Below are 23329 nucleotides of genomic sequence, written 5' to 3'. Positions count from 1 at the left end.
CGCAAACACTGCACAAGATGGAATTATTACCCATGCCCTTGAGGCAAACTACACATGGCCACTCTCCTTCTTTGACAGTACCGCCATCAGCCCTAGATACCATCACTTTTGTTTTATCTTCATTTACTCCCAAGCCCTTGTGCCCCATACCATCTCTCCATTTCCTAAATCTTTCCTCTGTGTCCCTTTCATTCTCTGCAATCAACACCAAATCATCGGCATTCATCGCCCATGGGAGTCCATTGTGTGAGTGTTTTATTTCTAGCTTAATTCCAGACTGTTTTATTTAGGTTGGTACCGTAAGACTTCCCCTGGTCTGTAGGTGCTAGTGAAATATCAAGAGAGGGGAGAGAGGAATAGGACGATGCTGTAAGATGTGTTGCTTTCCATTTTTGTAAACTAGTTGCTGAGGAGGGATACCTACACACGATAGCACTTTTATTACTGAACAACTCCTCTGTCGAGTTATACAAATGTCTCTAAATTCTCTTCCTATCTCTCAAAATGAGGATGGTGGATTGCAGGATGAGGGCAGCTTCAGCCTGGAGTCCACTCGGTTCATGTTTCAGCTAAGTGTGGGACCATAACTAATACTTCTATATCTGCTATTGCTACTACACTACTACTCTGTCAGTTGTTTCTGGTTGGAGGTGTCTTTTCAGTACAATATATAAAAGAGTCAAAACATATACTATATTTGTGTTTTGATTTCACATATATACAGTACCCGCCCCTCCTCCCCCCAACAAAAATGTGGTTGGTTAATCCTGCAAGGTAAAGCCAGGATTTCAGGGGGTTGAATGGTGTGTGAATGAGTATCTGGCCCATTTCACTGAACATGGTATTAATAGTTTTTCCTTGTGGAGTGTTCTTTGCCCTGGCTTTCTGGAACTTACCTTACTATGTCCTTAAGTGGGGAGGTCAGGATGATGATGATGAAACACCACACTGCATGAAATGGCAGAATGATAAACAGCATATGGAAATGTTGATTTGGTGGGTAAAGGTACGTTACAGAAAACAAGGGATAAAAATGATTGTGGGAGAACTACTCAGTAATACACTCAGTGAAAAGCACCACACACCACCTCACTCACTATTCAAGTCCCAGGAATCCTGACTCCACCTCACAGGTACATCTTTCACACACTATTTACTTAATAATATTTATGTTTGTCAGATTTTTTAAATAGAGCTTGGGGTCTGCATAATTCATCAGGTATGCTGTTAATAGCCATCCCACATTTATGGCTGCTTTTGTTTCAGGATTCTGCCTCACCTCATTTTGCTAGGTGGAATAAGGTTTAGGATAATAATGATGGTGATAATTATGATCGTTTAAAATGTCTGGGTTTTATATTGCTTACATATTACCATTTATACTTCACAAAAGTATTAACTTTTCATTGTGGTCCAATATCCATTATTTCTTAGTTTTGATTTGTGTATGGTGGTCATCTCCAGGGTGGCCTAATTTTTTTTTTTTTTCTTCTCTCCATCCATTGAGAGATTGAGCCAGGATTCCAGGGGCATGAATGATGTGTAAGCAATTGTGTAACCCATTTCAGTGGGCACACGGTTAGTAGTTCTCTCATGTTCTTTCTTTTTCCTTTGTTTCTGGATCCTGCCTCACTCTTTAGGTGAAAAGTTAGGTCTGGGTGTTGGTGATGATGATGTTGATATGTCCTGTACACTTTCAGATTTGTGTATGGTGGTGACTCCAAGATGGCCTACAAACTGCTGGAGCTGAACAACATGGGTGTGTACTGGGACACCTCCACCACCATCTTCAGTGAAAACACATTGGAAGAGCTGGCGGTACGTACTGCGGGCTCATGGCCTTTGGTTCCTTCTTCCTCGCATTAAAAAAAAAAAAAAAAAAAAAAAAAAAAAAGTGATGTATAGCAGTAGGTAGGGTATGAGTACAGTGGAAGATATTGCTCCGTATCCAGACATTGCCCGTATCCAGTTATGCCTTTGGATCTATTATGTCGGATGATCAAGGGATTACTGTATGTAAAAATCCTTTCCTTGCAGAGCAACATGCAGTCATCTATTTGTAAACGTGATCATGAATATATCCTGTCTCCGGTGAGCGCCAAAGCATGTGTGAAGCGAAACCTTAGTGAGGTGCCACTGCGTTCTCGCTCATCCCCGCGCTTCACCTGTGACCTCAAGCTGGACAAATTCCCTCTCAGCCTCAGTGACTCACAGTACCGCCAGGCTGTCAGGTGGGTAAAGCTAAAGGTTAAAGTGGACGCAGGTGCCATGAATAGCTTAGCCACAGTGCTCAGTTCAGTTACTTGAACGTTTGAGCATCTAAAGAGATATTCATCCTCTCTCATGGGATACAAGGCCACTGTATGATTCAGTTTACTACAGTTAGGTTTTAGTGAAGGTTTTACCCATAGGTTTTACACTAGGTACTCATTCTGCCAACAAACCAATAAAGGGTGGATGAATACCTAAGTCAGGAGGCAACAGCTGCCTGCCCCAGGTTTGAAATCCTGGTGTTGTCTGGCTGATAAATGTAGCTAGCAGTACTTACCACTCAGCCAGCCTAATGTTGACAGTAATACGAGGTGTGATCAAAAAGTTCCAAGACTGCTCTTGTTGCGAATGAACAGAGTGTGGCACAGTCATGCAAGAGAGCAGGGGCGAGCAGTAACTTTCACGAGTCAGTGTGCTGCCAGTGTCATGCTGTCAGCACCAGAACCTGTGTTACATGTTTTTGTGACACATGCACGTGCTCATTTGCAATCTTTATGGACCTCAAACTTGAGCAGAGGGCAGACATCAAATTCTGTGTCAAACTCAGAGATCGACAACAGAGACCCACGATATGCCTCAGCAGGCCTACAGCAATGAAGCAGTAAGCCAGGTGAGGTGTTTTGAGTGGCACTTGCGCTTCAAAAGGGACAGAACATCACTGGAAGATGGTGAGAGGGCGGGGCGACTCACCACAAGCAGAATCCCTTAAAATGTGGGAAAAAAAATCGGCGAATTGTGTATGAGGATTGTCGAATCATTACTTCATTGTCGTAGGCCTGCTGAAGCATTTCAAGGGTCTCTGTTGCAGATTTCCGGAGTTTGACACAGAATTTGCTGTTTGCTGTTTCAAGTTTGAGGTCCATAGTGAAGTCACAAATGAGCACATGCACATGGTCACAAAAATGCATGTAACAGAGGTCCCGAGGTTGACAGCACAACCCCAAGTGGCATACTGACTCATGAAGGTTACTGTTCGCCCCTGCTGTGCGCGAATGACCATGCTGCACACCATTCATTTACAGCAGTAACAGTCTTGGAACTTTTTGATCATACCTCGGGTGTTTAATTAACTCTGCCTCTGAGGTGCAAAAAGGTGGTACTGTTATGTCTTATGTATAGTCATTTCACACAGAGTTGTTTCATCTTTAAGTTTCTGATAAATTACCAACTCTTTTTCAGTTAAAATTGTTTTTCATTTATCCTAGAGTTGTTTTGAAATAAGGTATAAATGTTGTTTTGTTCGTGTAATCCCTCAGTTTCAAGTCAGAATCATGTCTCACGTATGGTAAGTTGTTTTTGCTTTAATTAACTTTACCTTAATACACTTCCTTGACTTAAACCTCTTTTGCTTCTAGAGTCTGATTTCTTGACCATCCCCTCATGCTGGTGGTGCTGGAGGTGTTTTTTCAGGTTCTAAAAATGTTTATTATTTTTTTTTCTCCTTTGGCACCTTTCTGTAGCATTATCACTGTTGCAGTGATAAACACTGGCCTTGTCTCTAGGGTTTACTCAACACAAAATCCATATAGCAAATCTGTAACAAAAGAGAGAAAACATTTTAGGAATTACAAGCGCAAAACAAACATAAACAGCACTCACTGGCAGTTCTACCCTGGCAGTTACTGCATTACAACATATAACAGCATCTCCATAAATATTACAATATCCGTGTTACCGTACTTAATAATAATAAAATGCCAATGATAAATAAATACCGAAACATACCTGTAATGGACATATCAATGAATTATGTAGAGTGCTCACAGCAATACACCCAAACAACAATCATCTTTATCAGGGAGTAGACTGTAGCACCAGTTGATCAAGGCAGTACTCCCAAGGTGGATAGAAAACTGGTGACAGAGAGAGCTGGAACTCCTGTTTCATCAGCCCTTGGGACTAGATCCTGACCATCCCCCTTTGCTGAACTTTTTCGGTGTTTCAGTGAGACAGAGAGTAGGCCAGCTTACTCTCAAATACAAGTTTCTCTAACTGTCAACACCAAACTACATGCACATTACACACTACCCTTCCTGTTCAAAATTTAAAAAAATGGCATTGTTCAATCAAGCCTCAGAGTCCCCTGGGGGGGATGGGAGATCATAAATACCTCCACTATCTGCCCCTCTCCTGGTGATGACTCAATGAGCTGCCTGGAACCACTGTCTGACTCACTTCTTCTTCATTATAGGTAGCTGTGAACCCCATACATTGTATTGTTCATAAAGGCTCCAGCATGCTTGCATGCATTGGCCTTAGTCACCTAATGGTGGCTGTCCATTCTGCTCAGTATCTGGCAACCTTCTTGTTTAGTCTTCTATCCCTGATGTCACACTCTATGACCTTGTCCCAGGTCTTTTTTGGTCTGCCTCTCACAACCCTACCCCCAGTGTTCACACCACTCACCCTCTGCACCCAATTATCCTCCGTCCTCTCAGCATGCCCAAACTATCTCATTCTACCCCTCCTTATCACAACACCAGTACATTTAAACCTTGCAGATTTTTTTTTCTTCATTTTTCTGTGGACTGAATAGTAAAAGTAACTAAGACACAGTGACTCAGATTTATTAAAATTTACACTCCAAGGAAGAACACTAACTGAAGCCATACTTTCAGGTGGACCAAAGAGTATGACCGTCTGAATAAGGCTCGGTTGTATCGCAAGTGGCGGCCATCTTGCACTGTGAAGGAGAACCCATATGACTGGTGGCAGTATCCCATTCAGTGCCACCTTGATCGGATCCACCGCACCTATAGTGGACGCAACTGGGAGGCGGCAGGACAGCGTGCACGTGATATTGTGCGTTATGTGGATGTGTACTGTGAGCATTTGAAGAACCCGGCTACTGTGTTGACGGACCAAAAGGCACTCAAACTTCGAGTAGAAAAGGAGATGAACTTCAGTGAACTGCGTGCACTGAGGGAAATTGCCATGGCTAGGGTAGGAAGGGAGATGCAGGCTTCAGATGAACCCTGTATCACGACATCACCCATAGCATCACCCACAAGCCTGGCTTCCCAAGCCGGCCAGTCCACCTCCCCTACACAGAGTGGTGAGGGCCTGTTGCAACGGTGGTTCCCCACGTGGGGGGGCTGGTATGCAACAACAGCCCCCACTGTTGAACCCAGAACCTCTCACACACACACAGGCGACTTTCCCTCCCCACATCACACCGAACCCCAAGACATAGCTGGCAAAAGCAAGATACAAGAAGGAAAAGGAGGAGGAGGAGGAGGAGGGGGGTCACTGGAGGAAGAGATTCTGTATGTTCTCTCTGACTCCGTTGAGAACAATACGTTTATGAAGCGAGATGCAGTGTTCTGTCAGCTTAGCTTTACCCTGAAGCAGAGCACCTTCACTTTGTCATCACACACTACCCAAGATGACAAGGACAAGAAGTGAGTGTTGATTTTCTTTATAAGAGAACAAGATACATGAAGTTAGTGCTTGTTTACTTTCCTATTTCCTCAGTACTCCATTAATGTATGTGTATGAGGCATCAGTATAGCATGAGATTGAAAATTTGAGAATGGTAATATATATATGTGTATGAGGCATCAATATAGCATGAGATTGAAAATTTGAGAATGGGAGCTGTCGAAATAAAAATGTAATGGAATTTTTGTAGGTTGTGTGGCTAGGTTGGATGAGATAAATTTAGTACAGAAATACCAGAAGATATAGACGAAGGAAGTCATTAGATCAGCATGTAGGAATAGTTGTTAAATGGTATGGCTACAGAGGGAGATGAATAGAAATAAATTGGTGAATATGGGATGTGTGTACGGGTAGCTTGGAGGGAAGGAGAAGGCATGGAACACTAGGAAGAAAACAGCTTAGTGTGGCAAGTGAATTTGTGAACAAGCAAGATAAGGACATTGAGCAGGTAGAAACAGTGACAGACCAGAAAGTAATGGATGAAGTGTGAATGGAGATGCACAGTGCAAGGGATGCATCCCATTTTTAACTTACTTTTCAATAGAATGGTGTCTGCTGGAAGTCTTGGGAGAACGCCACAGTCAGATGAAGTGCACAGTGTGGATAATCTAGGCCTGTGGAGAGGAATAAAATAACTGAAGGCTTGAATGGACTTACAGCCCATTTCACTAGGCACTGTGTCGTTAGGTCTCCTACTTTTATGCCCTTCTTTTCCTACTGCTAGATCTTACCCACCCCATTTACAAGGGAGTTTTATTTATTTTTCATTGAGTTTATTTTTTTATTTTTTATTTTTTAGCTAATCACAATTTGCCATGCACCTTGTAATTGATATAAATTGTAACTACTGGTAACCTGATCAGAGCAATGTATGACTGTGTTACTTGGATATTATTTAAAATTATGATGTTGCATGTCCATTGCTAGTAAATCATCATCATCATACTTATTGATCAATAATGGCATATTATGGGTATAGCATATTGTAATTTCCTTTGATAATTTAGAAACCAGTTATTAGGCAGTACATTGTAAGTTGAGAGGTATCTGAGGGAGGGGGGGGTGATTTGGGGGGAGGGGAATCAAATGGTGGGTGACAGAGTGACTTGGAGGCGTTTTGTCTGCGGCCACCCTTTGCGGGATTAGGGCGTCGGGCTATAGATAGATAGATAGATAGATAGACATTGTAAGTAAATATTATCATTATACTTATAACTAATCCAAACTGTATGTACGTTAACAGAACTGACCTGTTTGAGCTTGAACTGGCCAATGTGAAGATGGCATTAGAGTCTCGACCCAGAAGTAAATCATACAAATTTGACATTGAACTGGGCTCACTTAACCTCAGGGACAAGGTAAGGAAACACTTATATTTGTGCCTAGAAACCATTAGCTGTCCTCACATTTGTTTGCCCTTTAACCTGGTGGCAGCTTTCCATGTATCACGATCATGTGTCATTTTCTTAGTCGTCCCTTGACCCAGAGGTCTCCACATATAACCTCATCCTATATCTTACTCATTCTGCTTTTGAACATTCTTCCATCAGCATTCACACCTGTGACTCTCCACAGCTAGTCATCCTCTTGTGTAATCTTTACTAATGGATTCGTGGTATTTATGAGTACTTTGTGCAGAGTGTTTTCCTGGGAACGGTTGCTGCAGCTGAGAGAGAAAATAATAACAATACAATATCCCTTGAGGACAGGGGCGTGGGAAGCACGTAGGTTGCAAATGGTGATACAGTGTATAGTAAATATAATTACTTTCATTCATTCATTCATCATCTAATCCAGTGTTGCCCCATGAGGAGCATAGGAGCCTGGGGTGAAGCAATTGGTCCTGACATTTAAGATGAGAGTAACCAGCCTCACTCATCCCTGAGTGGCATTATATGAGCGTTAAACCTCAACCATCCCTTGGATGTAAACTTGCACCGGTTCAATCCGATTGGAGCGCCTTAATTGCCCACTAAACCACCAGGTGCCATGGTTTGGTTATATTTTTGCCACTCAGCATAGCACTGTAAATGGTTTCCTGGTGTACAGGAAACCATTTGGCTTGTCACTCAATGTAGAGTCACCTGTAGACAGAAGGAAGAGGAAAGAGTGAAGGAAAGACAGACTGAAGAGAAAGGGTGGAAAGAAGGAATAGAGGAAACGGCAGGCATCCGAGAGCAGCACTACATTGAGTGAATGGATAGTGAGCGCCCCCACCAACCACTAAGATATTATTTGTAGATATATATTAGTGGATCATTCATGACCTGTTCCTGGATTCCATCTGTAGGAGATGGTAGCTCCATGTTAATCATTTAAGTTTATTGTAACAAAAGTTCTATGTTTAATTTAAATGATTGTAATAAGAGTGTGTGAGTTTTTAAAAGCATTTTGCAGGAAATAAAAAAAATGGATTTGTCAGAAAGAGATAAAAGATAACAGTCTGTGTACAGTAATTGTGTTTTCTACAGGTAACACAGGATACTGCATTCCCACTGTTGGTGTCACCACAGAGCAGGACCCCAGTACCCACACTAACCCCGTCTGCTACGCTGTCCAGCCTGGCCCGCCCCTCAGTCATGTATGCCCGCCTCACCAGCATTGTGTCGCCCACACCGCCACCACAGGTTGAAGGACCGCTGTTCTCACTCACCTATGAGAGTCGGCCATTTAACTCAAAGGCTGACCACAGGTAAAGGAATGCTATTGTAATGTCATGAGATGACAAAATTCAGATATATGCTGTATGTAAATTCATATACTGCATTATAACTTAGAGTATATGCCTTGGTAGAACAGTGATTATCAGTCAAGGGACATTGCCATTACATTATATACAATTTGCATGTAAAACTGGATTAGGAACATGTAAATCTTGTCTCAAGGATGACTGTGACACTGAAGGATTTTGCTTTAGGTGCTATAATATGATTTACTCTGAGAGTGTAGGGACCAAGTTTCTCACCAAACTTAAATTATATCTACACAAAAGTCTTGGTTGGATCTCCTATAGTTGTTGGTGGCAAACTGCCAGCACAACCCTTTTTCAATCTGTTCCTCAAGTTAAACCTCTCACTGAACTAACCATCCACCTGTACAACTGATTTTGCTCCATCGTACATATTGTAGGTGATTTTGAATTTTCTACCTTCCAATTTATATACTGTACCAATATCACTTTCCACATAGACTCTGATATAATCTGTCTTATGCCATCTCAAAATGCAATAAGTGAAATTGGCAGTCAGCTTTAGAACTTCTTGTAATACAGGCAGACCCTGAGACACGATACCCCAGCATAGCGATGGGGGTAGAAATACCACCCTGCCCTGCCGAATGATGGCCAGACCCCAGTATAATGATGGGTTTTGTTTTTTTATACTGATTTTAATTATATTTTATACTTAAATTTTGTGTTTAGTTTGATTTATAAACTGTTTTTAGACTTACATTAATGTGTTTAATCACAGGTGGGGTGAACCTTGTCATTTTGGAGCACAGTTTACTGAGTTTGATTTTTCCAGACGTATTTTTTATGATTTCCAGATTTTATCTTTGGGTTTAGGTTAGTTATAAACTGCTTTTAGGCTTAATTTAACTTGTTTTAAAGCCATCTGGGGGTTTAAGTTAGCCAGACACTTGTTTGTGGGCTCATTTGGGGGTGTTTAGGACTTGGTTGGGGGGGAAACCCAAGGCTCAGAAATGCATCTAAGTACTTTACTTGTTAAATCTTCCCCAAGATATGATACCCCACCTAGCAATGGGATTTTACTTTACCAATTGCATTGATCAACCGGGTATTGCCTGTACTGTATTTGTACTGTGCTTTGCAAGATAATTGCTGAATATTGATGTTGCACTTTTGTACCTCAGAAGCACTTTTACCCCTGTAATGAGAGATTTGTGTTTTGGAAGTGCTGGAGGAGAGAAAAATTATTATATGTCATCATCATCATCATCATCATTATTGTTGTCATTGTCATCATCATCATCATCATCACCACCCACTTTTCTCCTTGTCAGTGGAATGTGTTGGATAATAAACTAGTGAAAGGATAATATAAACGTACAGGAACCTGTCTTTAGAGTTACATTGGCCTGTTTGAAATGTGCCGTATGCCAAACTTGGATGTGTTCTTGTCAGACTGGTGGTAAACACAACGTCACTGGATATGGTGTACAACCCATCAGCTCTGGACACCTTCGCTGCCTTCTTCACTGCACCCCACCAACGCCGCGGAGAGCCAGCACTCACACCCCAGATGGCAGCCCTCACTACTGCTGCTAGGAAGAGGTTAGATGCTGCTTGTGTGTGAATTGAGAGTATAGGTAGTAATTGTAGTATTAGTAGTAGTTGTAACCCCAGGCATGAGAGGATATGAACCCAGTGTACTTCAGACTGAAATTGACCTCCTTCTGCAGTCTAGCATCTGCCTTTTGGGGAGTAGGGAAGGAAATAAGAAATGTTTGTTTAACCAGGCATAGGAACAGCTCGGTTCCAGAAGCATATCCATACTCAAATCACTCGCCACTCCATTCAGTGCTGTGAGTGCTGTAGCAAGATGGATCGTCAGTTCGTTGCTATAGCCTGTCAGTACAAGCAGATTATTGCTCTTTATTTAGCAAATATTCCAGCAAAACAGATATCCTGGCAACTTAACATTGAGGAGGACAGTTAACGGATAGATGAGCTATATACTGTAGACAGAGTTAGAACAGAAAATTTGCCAAACAGAGCTCCTCCTACCACAAAGCAAGACCAAGATACAAATTATTGCATGTGCCCAAGAACAACCCGTAACCACATGTGTTGCTATCAAGAAGCAAATTAATCTGCCGGTATTCAGTTAGTGAAACCAATGTAATTACGGTAGGAAAATTGGTCACTTTATTCACACAATGAAAATCCAACACGTAATAAAATATGTAGAGCAGTTTCATGAAAGAACAAAACAGGGAGATCATGACAGTCAAAAGTAAGAGTGCGACAATGAAGAGAACTTCCAACAAAAAGGACTGTATAAAAAGGGGGGGGGGAGAAGGGGATCGTGACAAGGACCGAAACATCCACTCACTTCCATGACATGACACTGCCTAACTAACGTGGGCAATGTTGCCAAAGAAAAACCATAGAAATCTGCTAGATTGGTCTCAAAACTAGTAAAAATCCTCCAGACTGAGGGAAATTAAGGAAAACAATGTTAGACAGGACGTTAAAAGAACGCCAAATACACAGAAAATATTTAAATTCTGTCCAGTTAGATTGCTCTTAAAACCTTTAAATTAAGTGAGAATATTTCAACACTGGTAACACTGCTGGCATGAATCATGACGACTAGTGGAAACGTGCCAGATGTCACCTTTTACTTAGTTATTGTTATTGGCCTAAAAAGAAATAAATGTTAATTTTAACTAATATTTTTGCAAGATTAGTTTTTTTACACCATGAATAATGTTTGCAGGGAAGGCAAAGATTGTTTCCGTCTCCTAACTCTCATTCAAGTGAACATTGCCAGACCAAGGGAGTTTGTCCGAAACTTAGAGAAAGCGAGTCATCACTTATTTGGGCGATCGTACATATAGTAACGATATGTACTGAATTAGTTCATTCATTCATTCATTCATTGCCAGATGCCATGTATCCCAAATGGGGTGGCCAAGGGCTTAGAGTTAATTGTTTTACAGGGAGGGGCACTAATCCTCCACCAACCCCACTTGACACGTAGGGATGCCAACAGCATCTGGTGTTCCCGGGCGGTCACCCATCCAAGTACTATCCAGACCCAACGTTGCTTAACTTCGCTGATGTTGTAGTGCTGAGTGTGTAAAACATGCCTTTGTCTCACTGGAGTAATTATTGCAGATATGAGGAACTGAAGGAGCAGACCAAACAGGAGCTGAAGAGAAACTGGGAACAGATAATGGAAGGGGAAGTGGTAAGTCAACACTGATTATGTCTCTGATTGTTTTATCATTGATGGCTGTGTTTATAGTGAATCATTTTACTTATAGCCCAGGATATGTGCAGGCAAAATGTTACTGTAAGTGAAACAGCTCAATGATGCACATAACTCATAATTATGTGTGTGGGGATTTATGACAATAGAATAGGAAGAGGAGGGCTAGATTGAGCTGATTTGAGCTCATGTAGAGGATGGAAGATGGCAAATGGATGGAAGGTGAGAAGTGGGAATGTCATGGGTAGGGTTGTAAGAGGCAGACTAAAAAAGACCTAGGGTGAGGTCATAGAGTGTGACCTCATGGATAAAGGACTGAATAGGGAGGCAACCAGAGATTGAGCAGTGTTGAGAGTTGTCATTACATAACAAAGGCCAGTGCATGCAAGTATGTTTCAGCTTATTTCATACAGGTAAGTGTTGTGTACATCATTGGATGATGGAGTGGCCCTCGTGAGAGAGGGCAACATTTGGAAACTTCCTGTATTGTTATTTGCAGATGATACTGTATTGTTAAGTGAAGACAAAGGGGAACTGCAAGGCTTGGTGAATGAGTTTGGGAGAGTATGTAAGAAGCAGAATCTGAAGGTGAGTATAGGGAAGAGTAAAGCTATGGTCTTCAAGAGAAATGAAGTCACTGAATGTACAGTGAGGTTGGATGATGACAAAATGTGAAATGTGAGTGCATTTAAGTACTTGGGTAGTGTGATGAGTAAGAATGGAAGTTTGGAGGATGAAATGCTTGAAAGGATACAACAGGGAAGAAAGGTTGCTGGTTCTTTGAAAGTGATAAGAAATAGAAAAGTGAGCATGAAAGTTAAAATGTCGCTGCATGGTAGTATTGTGATACCAACTCTAACATATGGAAGTGAAGCTAGGACCTTGTTGGAGGGACACAAGTCAAGAGTGAGAGCAGTGAAAATGGGTTATCTGAGAGGAGCATGTGGAGTCACATGGAGAGACAGACTGACAAATGAGGAAGTGATGGAGCATTGTGGTGTGGATGTGATAGAAAAACATTAAGAGAAATATACTGAGGTGGTTTGGACATGTTGGAAGGATGGAGAGCAAGAGACTAATGAGGAGAGTGTATATGAGTGAGGTAGAGGGGGGAAGAGGGAGGGAGAGGCTGAGGATGAGATGGAGGGATGGAGTGGAGAGGTATATGAAGGAGGGGGGTATGAGCTGGGGGGAGGGCAGTGAATTGGCAGGGGACAAGGAAACATGGAGGCAGTTTGATTGTGGCCATCCCTTATGGGATTGAAGCATCTGGTAGTAGTTAGATAGAGAAGTGTCGTGTGTTTCTTTTCGGGGAGTATAGCATTATCAGTAACACATGGTTGCTTTTAGGTATCCATTGTAAAGGAGTAAAATCCATAATGAGTCTAAGAGGACTGCAACTGGTGACATAGAGTGGGTCAATGTAGGTTGCTTAGCACTACCATGACCCCAGTGCAGTCATGCCGTGGTATACGGGGAGTGTATGGCAATTTTTTTTTTTTTTTTTAATGCGAGGAAGAAGGAATCAAAGGTGTAACAATTTATCATATACTGAGCACAATATAACATGGATTCAGTTGGGGGTCAAGGGCCACTAACCAAATACCTCAAAAAACCTTACCCTTGTAGGCTTGTCCTTGGCACCCAAACTAGCACCACACTTTCCATTAAAGGTAGCAACCTTGCTGGACATGTTTCAGTATTTCCACAAGTTTCAGTATTTCACACACACACAAAAATGTATTGCTTTTCTTCATAATGCACACTGCACTATTTGTTATGAACTTGCATTGTTATGTGGTAATAGCACTGGTGTTTCTGTGGCCTTTCATGCATGAAATGAAAGGAAATGGAGATCACAATGACTGTAAACACTGGACGACCATCTAGACTCAGACATTTGACTGTCGGCATGTGTGGGAGGCAGTGTGTGTGCAAGGGATTGTCATACATGGGCACCACAATTATTGCATGAGCAATTTTGCCATTGTTATCATGATTTATCAGTTTATCGCATTCAGTACCAAACTGATGTATACCGAGGCCCAACTGTTAACAAATGGAAAAACTAGGAACTGGCCAGGTTTAAGCATTTTTTTCCAAAATTTCTTCATATTTTAGACATTTCAAATTTAGACTTTCCTTGTAGTTTTCAGCAGCTGTTGGAGGGTAATTTGCTGGTTTTGGGGTTTGTCTCTCTGTCCATAAAAAATGTCAGCTGTACCATGGCCATTATGGGGATTCCTTTAAGGGTAAGCATGGATTCCTATGACTGATTAAGTAGCCTTATATAGAATATTGAAGTTTGAATTTTAGAAGGTTGGCTGCATCCATTGATAGAGGCAAAGCAGTTATAGGGCTGACCTACCCTTGATTTGTTCTATTGTTTTCCCATTCTGCCTTGGCCAGTACACTTAATCATTTCAGTACAGAGACTCTCTCTCTCTCTCTCTCTCTCCAATGCCAGCAGCCAGCTTTATGCTGCTTAGGCTCCTAGTAGTGGCATGATTAATGGAATCTATAAGAGACCTCCAGGACTGAATGAAATTGTCAGGACTAGTGATGACACAAACATCCATCCATCCATCATCCAATCTTATGTTGCCCCATGAGGAGCATAGGAGCCCGGGGCTAGGCAAGTTGGTCCTGCCCTCTCTATTGGGCAGAAGTGGCAGCCTGGGAACCGCAGTGCCCTGTACCCTCTAGCAGAGATCTGAGCCCCATTCCAGCCCAGCCTCAGAATCCTACCCAGAAATTATAGGGTGGGAGAGCTCTAGAAATTGGAACAGGAAAGCACAGAAGTTGGGGAACTTTCAACTTAGTGCTCGTTAAAATGGTCTTGTATTAATTCACTTATAAGTCATGCCTACAAAATTGTTGGTACCACCATACAGACCAAATGATAAACAGATAAATAATAATGCCTGTGGGACAGGAGCTTGTCTGTTAACAGCCAAATTATGAAGTGAATGAAAGCATGTCAGGTGCATCTGTTAATGTGGTTTTTCATCGATTACCATTCTTCACTAGCTTTATTAGTTCCTCAGTTTCCATACTCTACTTGTTCACAGAACATATCCATCAACCCTCATCAAGGCTCTCCACACCTCCTACCATCTTCAGAATAATTCACTTAACCAGTTTGTTTTCACTACTCTGTTCACATCCAGTATCTCACTGTGTGATAATACCATCTAATCACACTCTTTTCTGTCATTTGATCAGTAGAGTTAATTATCAACATAATTGCTTCAGTTAACAAGGAAACGTTGGGATGTGATGCTGGATATCTCAGCACCACACATCATCATCCCGGAACACACTCAGGACAAGAATGCCACGTTGGTTGTGCTGGACTTTGGCAAGCTTATGTTCTGCTCTGCACGTCCTCCTACCTCCCACCACCCTCGCCACCACCACCAACAGCAGCTCTCTGAGGAACTAGACAATGCCAGTGATGAAGATGGTATGTGTTGCCTTTATGCTGGTATTACTGTTGTTATGGTTTAAGCCTCAGGTAGACAGGCACTCACTCTCGTGTGAGCTTTGTATTTTTTTTTTTTTACCATGGTGCTGTAAGTTTATTGTGTTACTGAATGAGGAATGATGTGTGTGGTGAACTGTATATGAATCAGTATAATTTGTCATGCTGTCAGGTACTAGCTTATTTTTTGAGATGATAGTCAGTTTCACCTTTATGCCACCGGTTTGATTTATATGGTAAGCGATAGATGCAGATTGTTCATCCATGTAGAAAACAATTAGAGTAATTAATCATTATGGTAAGTAACAGGAAGGATTGTTGATCCATAGGATAGAGATCAAATCAGAGTCAGGCAATAGTTTGGTACCCTTATGGGGCACCCAGAATGTTCTGGTGTGTGTAGAACATTTGATGACTGTTATAAGCTTAAATACCAACACTTACCTGGTGGGCTGTGGTATCCTAGTCTTGGGTCTTTGAACTTTACAGAGGATGATATGAAAATCAGTTTCCATTTTTTTTTCTGCTTCTAACAGATGAGTTTGCCACACCGTGTTCAACCCCAGATGAACTTGAAAATATGTCACCATCGGATACAACAGTGACAGTGGGTCGGGAGGAGCTTAAGAGGAAATCCTCAGTGTCTGATTCCAGTGCTCAGTTATCAGAGGCCATGCTGCACGACCGCATGTATGACAAGTGAGTAGTGATGAGCTCTATTTTTATATCTTCATTGTCTCTACCTGTCTATCCAGTCAACCTATCCTCTTTTCTTGATACCAGTTTTAAAGGAACTGGTCTTGAATGGCAGCAGTTAGAGGTACAGTATGTATTGCAGGAACTTGAAGACACGATATGTGGCAAGAACTTGAAGAAGTCATTATGAATCCAAAATCAGTTAACCATGTTAACCCTCTCGAACTCTTTCAAGGCAACCTGTGTCCAACCGCTTCTGAGTACTGCATGACCCCCACAGGCTAGCCTAGACCTTACATGCCACACACCCCTCACTCAGTGATGTGTGCGTCATTTCCATTCAACTTTCTCCCCTGCCGTTATGTATAACTATATTGTTGTGAAATTGCTGTATGTTATAAATGAATAATGATCATCCTAATGAATGAAAAAAAAAAGAAAAGAGAAAATAAATTACCGTATTTTATCTTTCACTCATTTATTCAGCGCTGATTTCTCACAGATATATAAACATTTTGTCAATGCCTGTTGAAAGTTGTAGAGCATTTATTTGCAACGATTTTCATAAACAATGACACTTCTAGCTCTATTGGAAAGATTTCTGTGGGGTACAGAACAGAGATATCTTACAGTCTTTGACCACACCTTGTCGTTCTAGTAGCAGCTGGCTCAACATCATAAAATGTTTTCAGTGATTTCATTCCCCTGCCATTATTTGTAACTGTATTGTTTTGAAATTATTACATGTTATAAATGAATAAATGATCATCCTAATGAAAGAAGAAAAAAGAAAAGAAAATATAAATTACCATATTTTTTCGTTCATTCATTTATTCAGCGCCAATTTTTTCCATCCATCTGTCCATCATCCAATCCTACATTGTCCCATGAGGAGAATAGGAGCCCGGGGCTAGGCAGTTGGTCCCGACATTTAAGATGAGAGTGACCAGCCTTACTCATCCCTGGGTGGCAATGCATGAGCAGTCAACCCCAACCATTCCTTGGATATAAACCTTCACTAGCTCAATCCAATTGGAGCTCAATAATTACCCACTAAACCACCAGGCGCCAAAATTTGGGTGTATGGTTACCACCCAGCATAGTAAATGGTTTCCTGGTGTACAGGAAACCATTTGGCTTGTCACTCAGTGTACAGTCACCCACAGGCAGAAGGAAGAGGAAGAATGAAGGAAAGAAAGACAGAAGAGGGAGTGTAAAGTCACCCGTAGGCAGAAGAACAAGGAAAGAATGAAGTAAAGGAAGACAGAAGAGGATGGAAGGAAAGAAGGATGGAGGAGAGGAAAGGGCAGACACCCGACAGCAGCACTACATCGAGTGAGTGGATGGTGAGCGCCCCCACCTACCAATTTTTTAGAGATATATGTATAAACATTTCGTCGATGCGTGTTGAATGCTCTACAACCTTCTGTCAGCAAGCATTGATGAAATGTTTATATATCTGTGAGAAATCAGCATTGAATAAATAAGTGAATGATCAAATATGGTAATTTTTTTTTTTTTCCACATACATTTATGTGAAGCTACAAAACATGGTGAATGTTTTTGGCGTATCCGAAAGAGCCAAGATTCCAGGGGCTTGAATGATGAGTGAATGGAAGCGTGGCCCATTGGATTGGGCAAATTTGGGCTGTGTGGACATTGCTGCTACTCACCCTGCCCTAGGGCAGGAAAGGAGGTCTGGCTGATGATGATAATTTTTTTTTCTTTCATTAAGATCATTTATTCATTTATAACATGTAGCAATTTCATAACAATACAGTTATAAATAACGGCAGGGGAGAAAGTTGAATAACACCACTGAAACTTGTGGTGATTTTTTTTTTTTTTAAATGAATGGAAGAAGGAAAAACAAAAGAAAAAAAACACGTCCATGTGCCTAAAGGCATCCTCCATTCATAAAATATTTATAACAACTTGATTTAAATTCAAGTGGATTAAATGTTTGTGGGAAACAACTTCCAGGAAGAGAATTCCAGAGAGTAGTAGTTCTGGGGATAAATGAATTTTGATAAGCAGAGGTTCTGCATTGTGGGGAAGAGAGTATTAGTTCATGGGCGCTACCAGCTGCCCGAGTATTTCGGGAGAAAATGTGAAGGGGAGGCACAATTGAAGCCAGTTTATCAGAGCACTTACGGTAAAAATATCGATAAAATAATGCTGAAGAAGCAACATCTCTACGTACTGATAATGGAGGAAGGTCCTGTGTAATGGCAGGATTATTGATTAATCTAAAGGCTTTATTTTGAATTTTGTCCAACTGCCTCATTGCAACCGCTCCACATTCACTCCACAGTGGTGAACAGTATTCGATATGAGAACGCACATGACTTTTGTATATTGTGGCCATCTGCTCGTCAGTGAATAACTCACGAACTCTGTACATAAGTCCCAATTTTTTGGAAGCATTTTTAGCAAAGATGGAAGAAGAGCATAAGACAGTATGGATCAGACTAGTGCAGAGTTTTGCTGATGGCTGTGAGTGTCATGCCTTGAGAGTAAATGTAGAAAAGTGTAAAGTGATGGTTATTGAGAGAGAAGGTGACTCCCAGTGTGATGATACAGTGAATGGAGAGAGACTGGAATTGGTGAGAGTTCAAATACCTGGGTACAGTGATAGAAAAGAGAGGGAAATGTGCAAAAGAAATGGAGAGTAGAGTGATACAATGAAGAAAAGTAGCTGGTGCAATGAAGGCCTTGATGAGGAACAGAGGCTTGAGTGTTGCAGCTGCACAAGGCTTACATGAAGGAGTGTTAGTGCCAACTTTAACATATGGATGTGAGACTATGATGTGGCATGGAAATGAAAAGAGTGAGAGCAGTGGAGATGAGACTGCTGAGGAATGTATATGGAGTACAGAGAGCAGATAGGATACAAAATAATGTGATTTGTGAAAGATGTGGAGTGAGAAAGTCTGTGGACACCAGAATCGAAGAGAGTGTACTGAGATGGTATGGTCATGTGAAGAGAATGGATAACAATAGAGTGTTGAAAAAGGTATATCTGAGCGAATCTGAAAGAGGGAGGAGGCGAGGTAGGCCAAGGAGAAGGTGGAGGGATATGGTGGATGAGTGTGTGAGGAAGAGAGGTTTGGAAGTTGGTGAGGCTAGGGGACTGACAAGAGATCGAGTTGGCTGAATGAATATTGTGAGGAGAAGTGCTCGATTAGGGATTTGGCACCTCTTTTTAACATGACAGTGTCCGGATTGACTCTGTCGGATACATTTATGTGAAGCTACAGAACGTGGTGAGTGTTTCTGGCATATTAGATAGAGCCAGGATTCCTGGAGCTTGAATGGTGAACGAATGGAAGCATGGCCCATTAGAGTGGGCAAATTTGAGCTGTCTGGACATCGCAACTCCTCACCCTGCCCTAGGGTGGGAAAGGAGGTCTGGATGATGATGATGATGATATGTTTATATGTGTGTGTATGAAGGCAAGGTATAGAGAGTGATGAGGCTGTGTAACTGAAAGTATCGGGCAGGTTGGAGGAATTTTATGCAGAGGAAGTTTGTGATGGATTTGGCACTCCCCTTTTATCCTGGGAAAGTGAAAATTGTTTGATTGACTTTATGATGGTGGTATGAAGCATGTAAAGAGAGGATTTTCTTGCTTGTGCAATGGAGTCAGGATTTTGAGGGCTGGAATGGTTGTGAATTGTGACATACTCTGGCAGTTTGGGTAGTTCTCTCTTTCTCTCTCTCTCTCTCTCTCTCTCTCTCTCCTGCACCTTACCTCATGCCACCTTGGTGTGGGAAAAAAGGTATGGATGATTATGATATGTGAATCTCAACCTGCTTTTATTACATGACCATAACCCCACTTCTCCCAGATATGACCTTCGGCTGTGTGACATGCAGGTGTTGGTGGGAAAAGTTCGAGACAACTGGCACTTTGCTTATACCAAAGGCACAGGTAAGGCTGGCAAGATGGTTTATCCTAAAGAAAAAAATCAGGGAATGGTTGCCTCTCCTCACGTTGAGAAGGCTTTCCCTCTGTTCCAAGGGACCTTTATGTGCATGTGTTGGGAGTGTAATGCTAAATGGTAGTGAGACAATGATTAGGCGGGTGTGCAGTGCATCCTTGAATGCAAGGTCTTGGGGGGGGGGCAAGGATTTTGATTGAAGGGCTGAGAGGAAGGATGGAACTGGAGTGTATTTGGTGTTGTGATAAGGAGGGGTAGACTGAGATGGTCTGAGCATGTGGAAAGGATGAGGGATGACAGCTGGTTGCAGAAAATGAGAAGCATGAGCACTGGGGGTAGGGTTGCTAGAGGCAGACTGAAAAAGACCTTTGATGAGGTCACAGAGTGTGGCCTCCAGGATAAGGGACTGAATGCGGAGGCTGCCCAAGATCAAGCAGCATGAAGAGCCGCCATTAGGTGACCAAGGCCAACGCATATGCAAGCATGTTGGAGCCTTTATAAACAAAACGAGGTGAACAGAGATATTTCAGTCAAATAATACCAGCAGAGGGAGTAGGCTAGCTATCTGCCCTTAATGAGTTTAGGAGTCAAGCCTTGTGCCCCTGCATTTTAAAAACTGTGGGTTACAGCAGTGTACTTAGAGTTCAGTATAGAGTTCAGTAATTGACATAATGGGTAGAAGTATGGGCCAGGTGAACTTTAATTTTTCAGTAGTTACATCTGTCTATCTATTGCCAGATGCCATAATCCCATAAGGGGTGGCCATTTGACTTTGAGTTATTGGTTTTACGGGGAGGGGCACTAACCCTCCACTAACCCACTTGTTGACACGTAGGGAGCATGTATGGGTTGGTTATATGGTTACCACCCAGCATTGTAAATGGTTTCGTGGCTTACAGGCAACCTATTGGCTTGTCACTCAATGTAAAGCCACCTGTAAAGGAAAGAAAAGCAATAAGAAGTGACAGAAAAGATGGGAGATATAAGAAGAGAGGAGGGCAGGCACAGAAAAAGAATGATAAAGGCTAAGGAAGAAGTAGGCAGCACTACATCAAGTGAATGGATGATGGTCGCACCACCTACATCTATGTAATATTATAGCTTAAGCTTAAGCTGTGTCATGCACGTAATTTTTCAGTTTGAGTTGGGTCATGTATGCAAATTTTGGATGCAGTAGCTGAAAGTAAGGACTAGTTGGAATATGTAAAGAGCAAATCTTGCATTCATTAACCTTGTGAACATTTGTTATTAGGTACTGTTCAGGTGTATCACAATTGTCATCATTGTTCTCATTGTATGCATGAAGGCCATATTCAGGTAACTGGGTAGGAGCATAGTTTCTCTTGCATAGTCCTGGATGTACGAGTAGAAGTGACATGCAGTTTAATTTTGTAATACAGTGTGATTTATTGGTTATACAATCTGTCCTTCCCCCAATTAGTCTGTTATAACAAGGTCTCATCATGGTTTATCATATGTTATTGGTATGCCTGGTGATCTAGTAGGTAAGGTGTTCCAGCCAGGTGGGGCCTGTAAAGGTTTGCATCAGTTGGATGGTTGAGGTTTATTCCTCACTAAAGCCACTTGGGGAAGTGAGGCTGGTTACCCTCACCTTACATGTCGGGACTGAACAGCCTAGCTCCCAGCCTCAATGCTCCAATTGGGGCAAAAAAAGGATTGGATGATGACTCACTAGATTTTTTTTTTAGGGCATATGCATGTGCTTGATCGGTTCAGCATCAACCTTGAGCTGGAGCGTCGTGTGGTGGTGATGCAGCACAATGAGGGGCGTCAGTGGCCGTCTGTGACCCTGGCTGGCACACTGCCTCGTCTGGTGGTGCATATCAACGAGCAGAAGGTTCAGGCTCTACACACACTCTTTACAAAGTTCATATCACAAGATCCCACACCAGCAGACATTCCAAGGTAAAGGGCCAATGGCTACAGCTTATGATGCTGCTAGTGATGATCGGTGTATTGGCGGATTTGACTGGAGCAATCATTAGCCTGTTGTCTTTGACTCATATTTAAGTTTATTGAGGTAGCGTTGTTTCGGTATGCAAGCTGTGCCTGCAGTGTGGTGTGTGCTTGTCATGGTAATGTATTTTCTGTAGTTGTTGCAAACATTGTCTACCGTACATGAGAACAAAGAGAGTGACAGCTTGTGTTGGACAGTGGATAATCAGCTGATTTGATATTGGGTTGCAGCCACACCACTTGAATGGTAGATCAATAACATCCTTGGTGAAAGGAGATGAGTCACTGGAGGTTTTAGACAGTGACTGCCACCTTGCTGATGTCAATAGTGCAGGGGATGGTGCTTGGGAGAGCACCACAGCAGGGGTCATAAATGGATAGAAAAGGTTCAGAAAATTGCTGCCCTTTGTGAAATGTCATTGTCCACAAAAGGGAAAGGATTTGGTACCTGTGTCGGTAGTGTCTAAATGTATGGAAGTGAAATGTGGAATAAAAGAGGAGGATATTATGGGACTGTAGTGAAACAATATGAGAATAATCCATTGAATATGTGGAGTTAAACCAGATGGTGGGATATCCTTAGAAGAGCTGGGAAACTACTGAGGAGGTGTAGAAGTATTACTTAGATGTACTGTACTGGACCAGAAGGGATGTAGTGAGAAAGACATTATATGAGGGTGTGTGTGCTGACTTTCAACCTTGAGGTTGTTTTTGCTTAACCCATTTTGACTGAGCAGACCTACCAACTGCAGGTAAGCAACTGCCTCTTTGGAGCTGGCATGTACATTACAATACATACACTGTGTAGGGATGTGGTGACCCCTTATGATAGACAGCGCCTCACCAGGGTCATACCAGGGTTCTTCCCATGGGTAGATTTAGGGAAATATGAGGAGGTTTGGCTCCTGGATGGACATTGCAGTTGCTCCACCCAGGGCCACAATGCCACCATGTGTAGGCTCCTCGTCATCACCAGAGGAAGAGATCTTGAAGTGTCACAAGAGAGCTGACATAGAACAGAGCATGGTGGAGGTGTGCTCTCCAGTGAATCCAACTGGCCCATACTACAAAGCAAAACAGAGATAAAACAGAAAGTTATAAGACTAGTATGAGAGGTTTGGCTTGGGGATTACATAGTTATGGCTCAGTTGATAGTTCCTCCATGTGCTAGTGGCTAGGATGCTGAAGAAGTCAGTTACACAAGAGACAGTCATCGGAAGCAGCAGCACAAGTCTTGGCAGAGGGAGAGTTGGTGTGGATGAGCAGCACAGGACATGATCTGTTGCAACATCCTCCTCTCACTGGATATTATGGAGTTAACATAGGATGATGATAATGACAGAAATTTTACTGAAAGAATTAACCGAGTCTGAGCAGAGTTAGGAGCAGCATTCTGAGCAAAACATGATGCATTTAATACCTGCCTTTAACAGTGATGATGATGATGATGATGATTGACTATGATGATGATGATGATGGTTGAATATGATGATAATGATGATGATGACAACAGTGAAGATGAAAGGATGATGATGATGATAATTTTTCAGGAGACAGT

General features: G+C 42.0%; 1 protein-coding gene across 1 annotated transcript in view; it reads left to right on the top strand.

Annotated features, from left to right (window-relative positions):
- Vps13D (vacuolar protein sorting 13D) overlaps positions 1–23329 on the top strand; it is a 187957-nt gene that overhangs the window by 17832 nt on the left and 146796 nt on the right. The window contains exons 6-16 of the mRNA XM_080280204.1: positions 1701–1818; positions 2038–2231; positions 4890–5672; positions 6956–7070; positions 8184–8404; positions 9857–10006; positions 11576–11648; positions 14925–15135; positions 15690–15852; positions 19702–19784; positions 21504–21720. Coding sequence (XP_080136330.1) covers positions 1701–1818; positions 2038–2231; positions 4890–5672; positions 6956–7070; positions 8184–8404; positions 9857–10006; positions 11576–11648; positions 14925–15135; positions 15690–15852; positions 19702–19784; positions 21504–21720 — 2328 coding nt within the window. The remainder of the gene's footprint in view (positions 1–1700; positions 1819–2037; positions 2232–4889; positions 5673–6955; positions 7071–8183; positions 8405–9856; positions 10007–11575; positions 11649–14924; positions 15136–15689; positions 15853–19701; positions 19785–21503; positions 21721–23329) is intronic.

This window comes from Coenobita brevimanus, chromosome 83 (genome assembly GCF_032717465.1).
Source record: "Coenobita brevimanus isolate Jiangsu-jjx chromosome 83, ASM3271746v2, whole genome shotgun sequence".
Lineage (NCBI taxonomy): Eukaryota > Metazoa > Arthropoda > Malacostraca > Decapoda > Coenobitidae > Coenobita > Coenobita brevimanus.
Note: the sequence above shows the minus strand (reverse complement) of the source record. Positions and strands in the feature narration are given on the sequence as shown.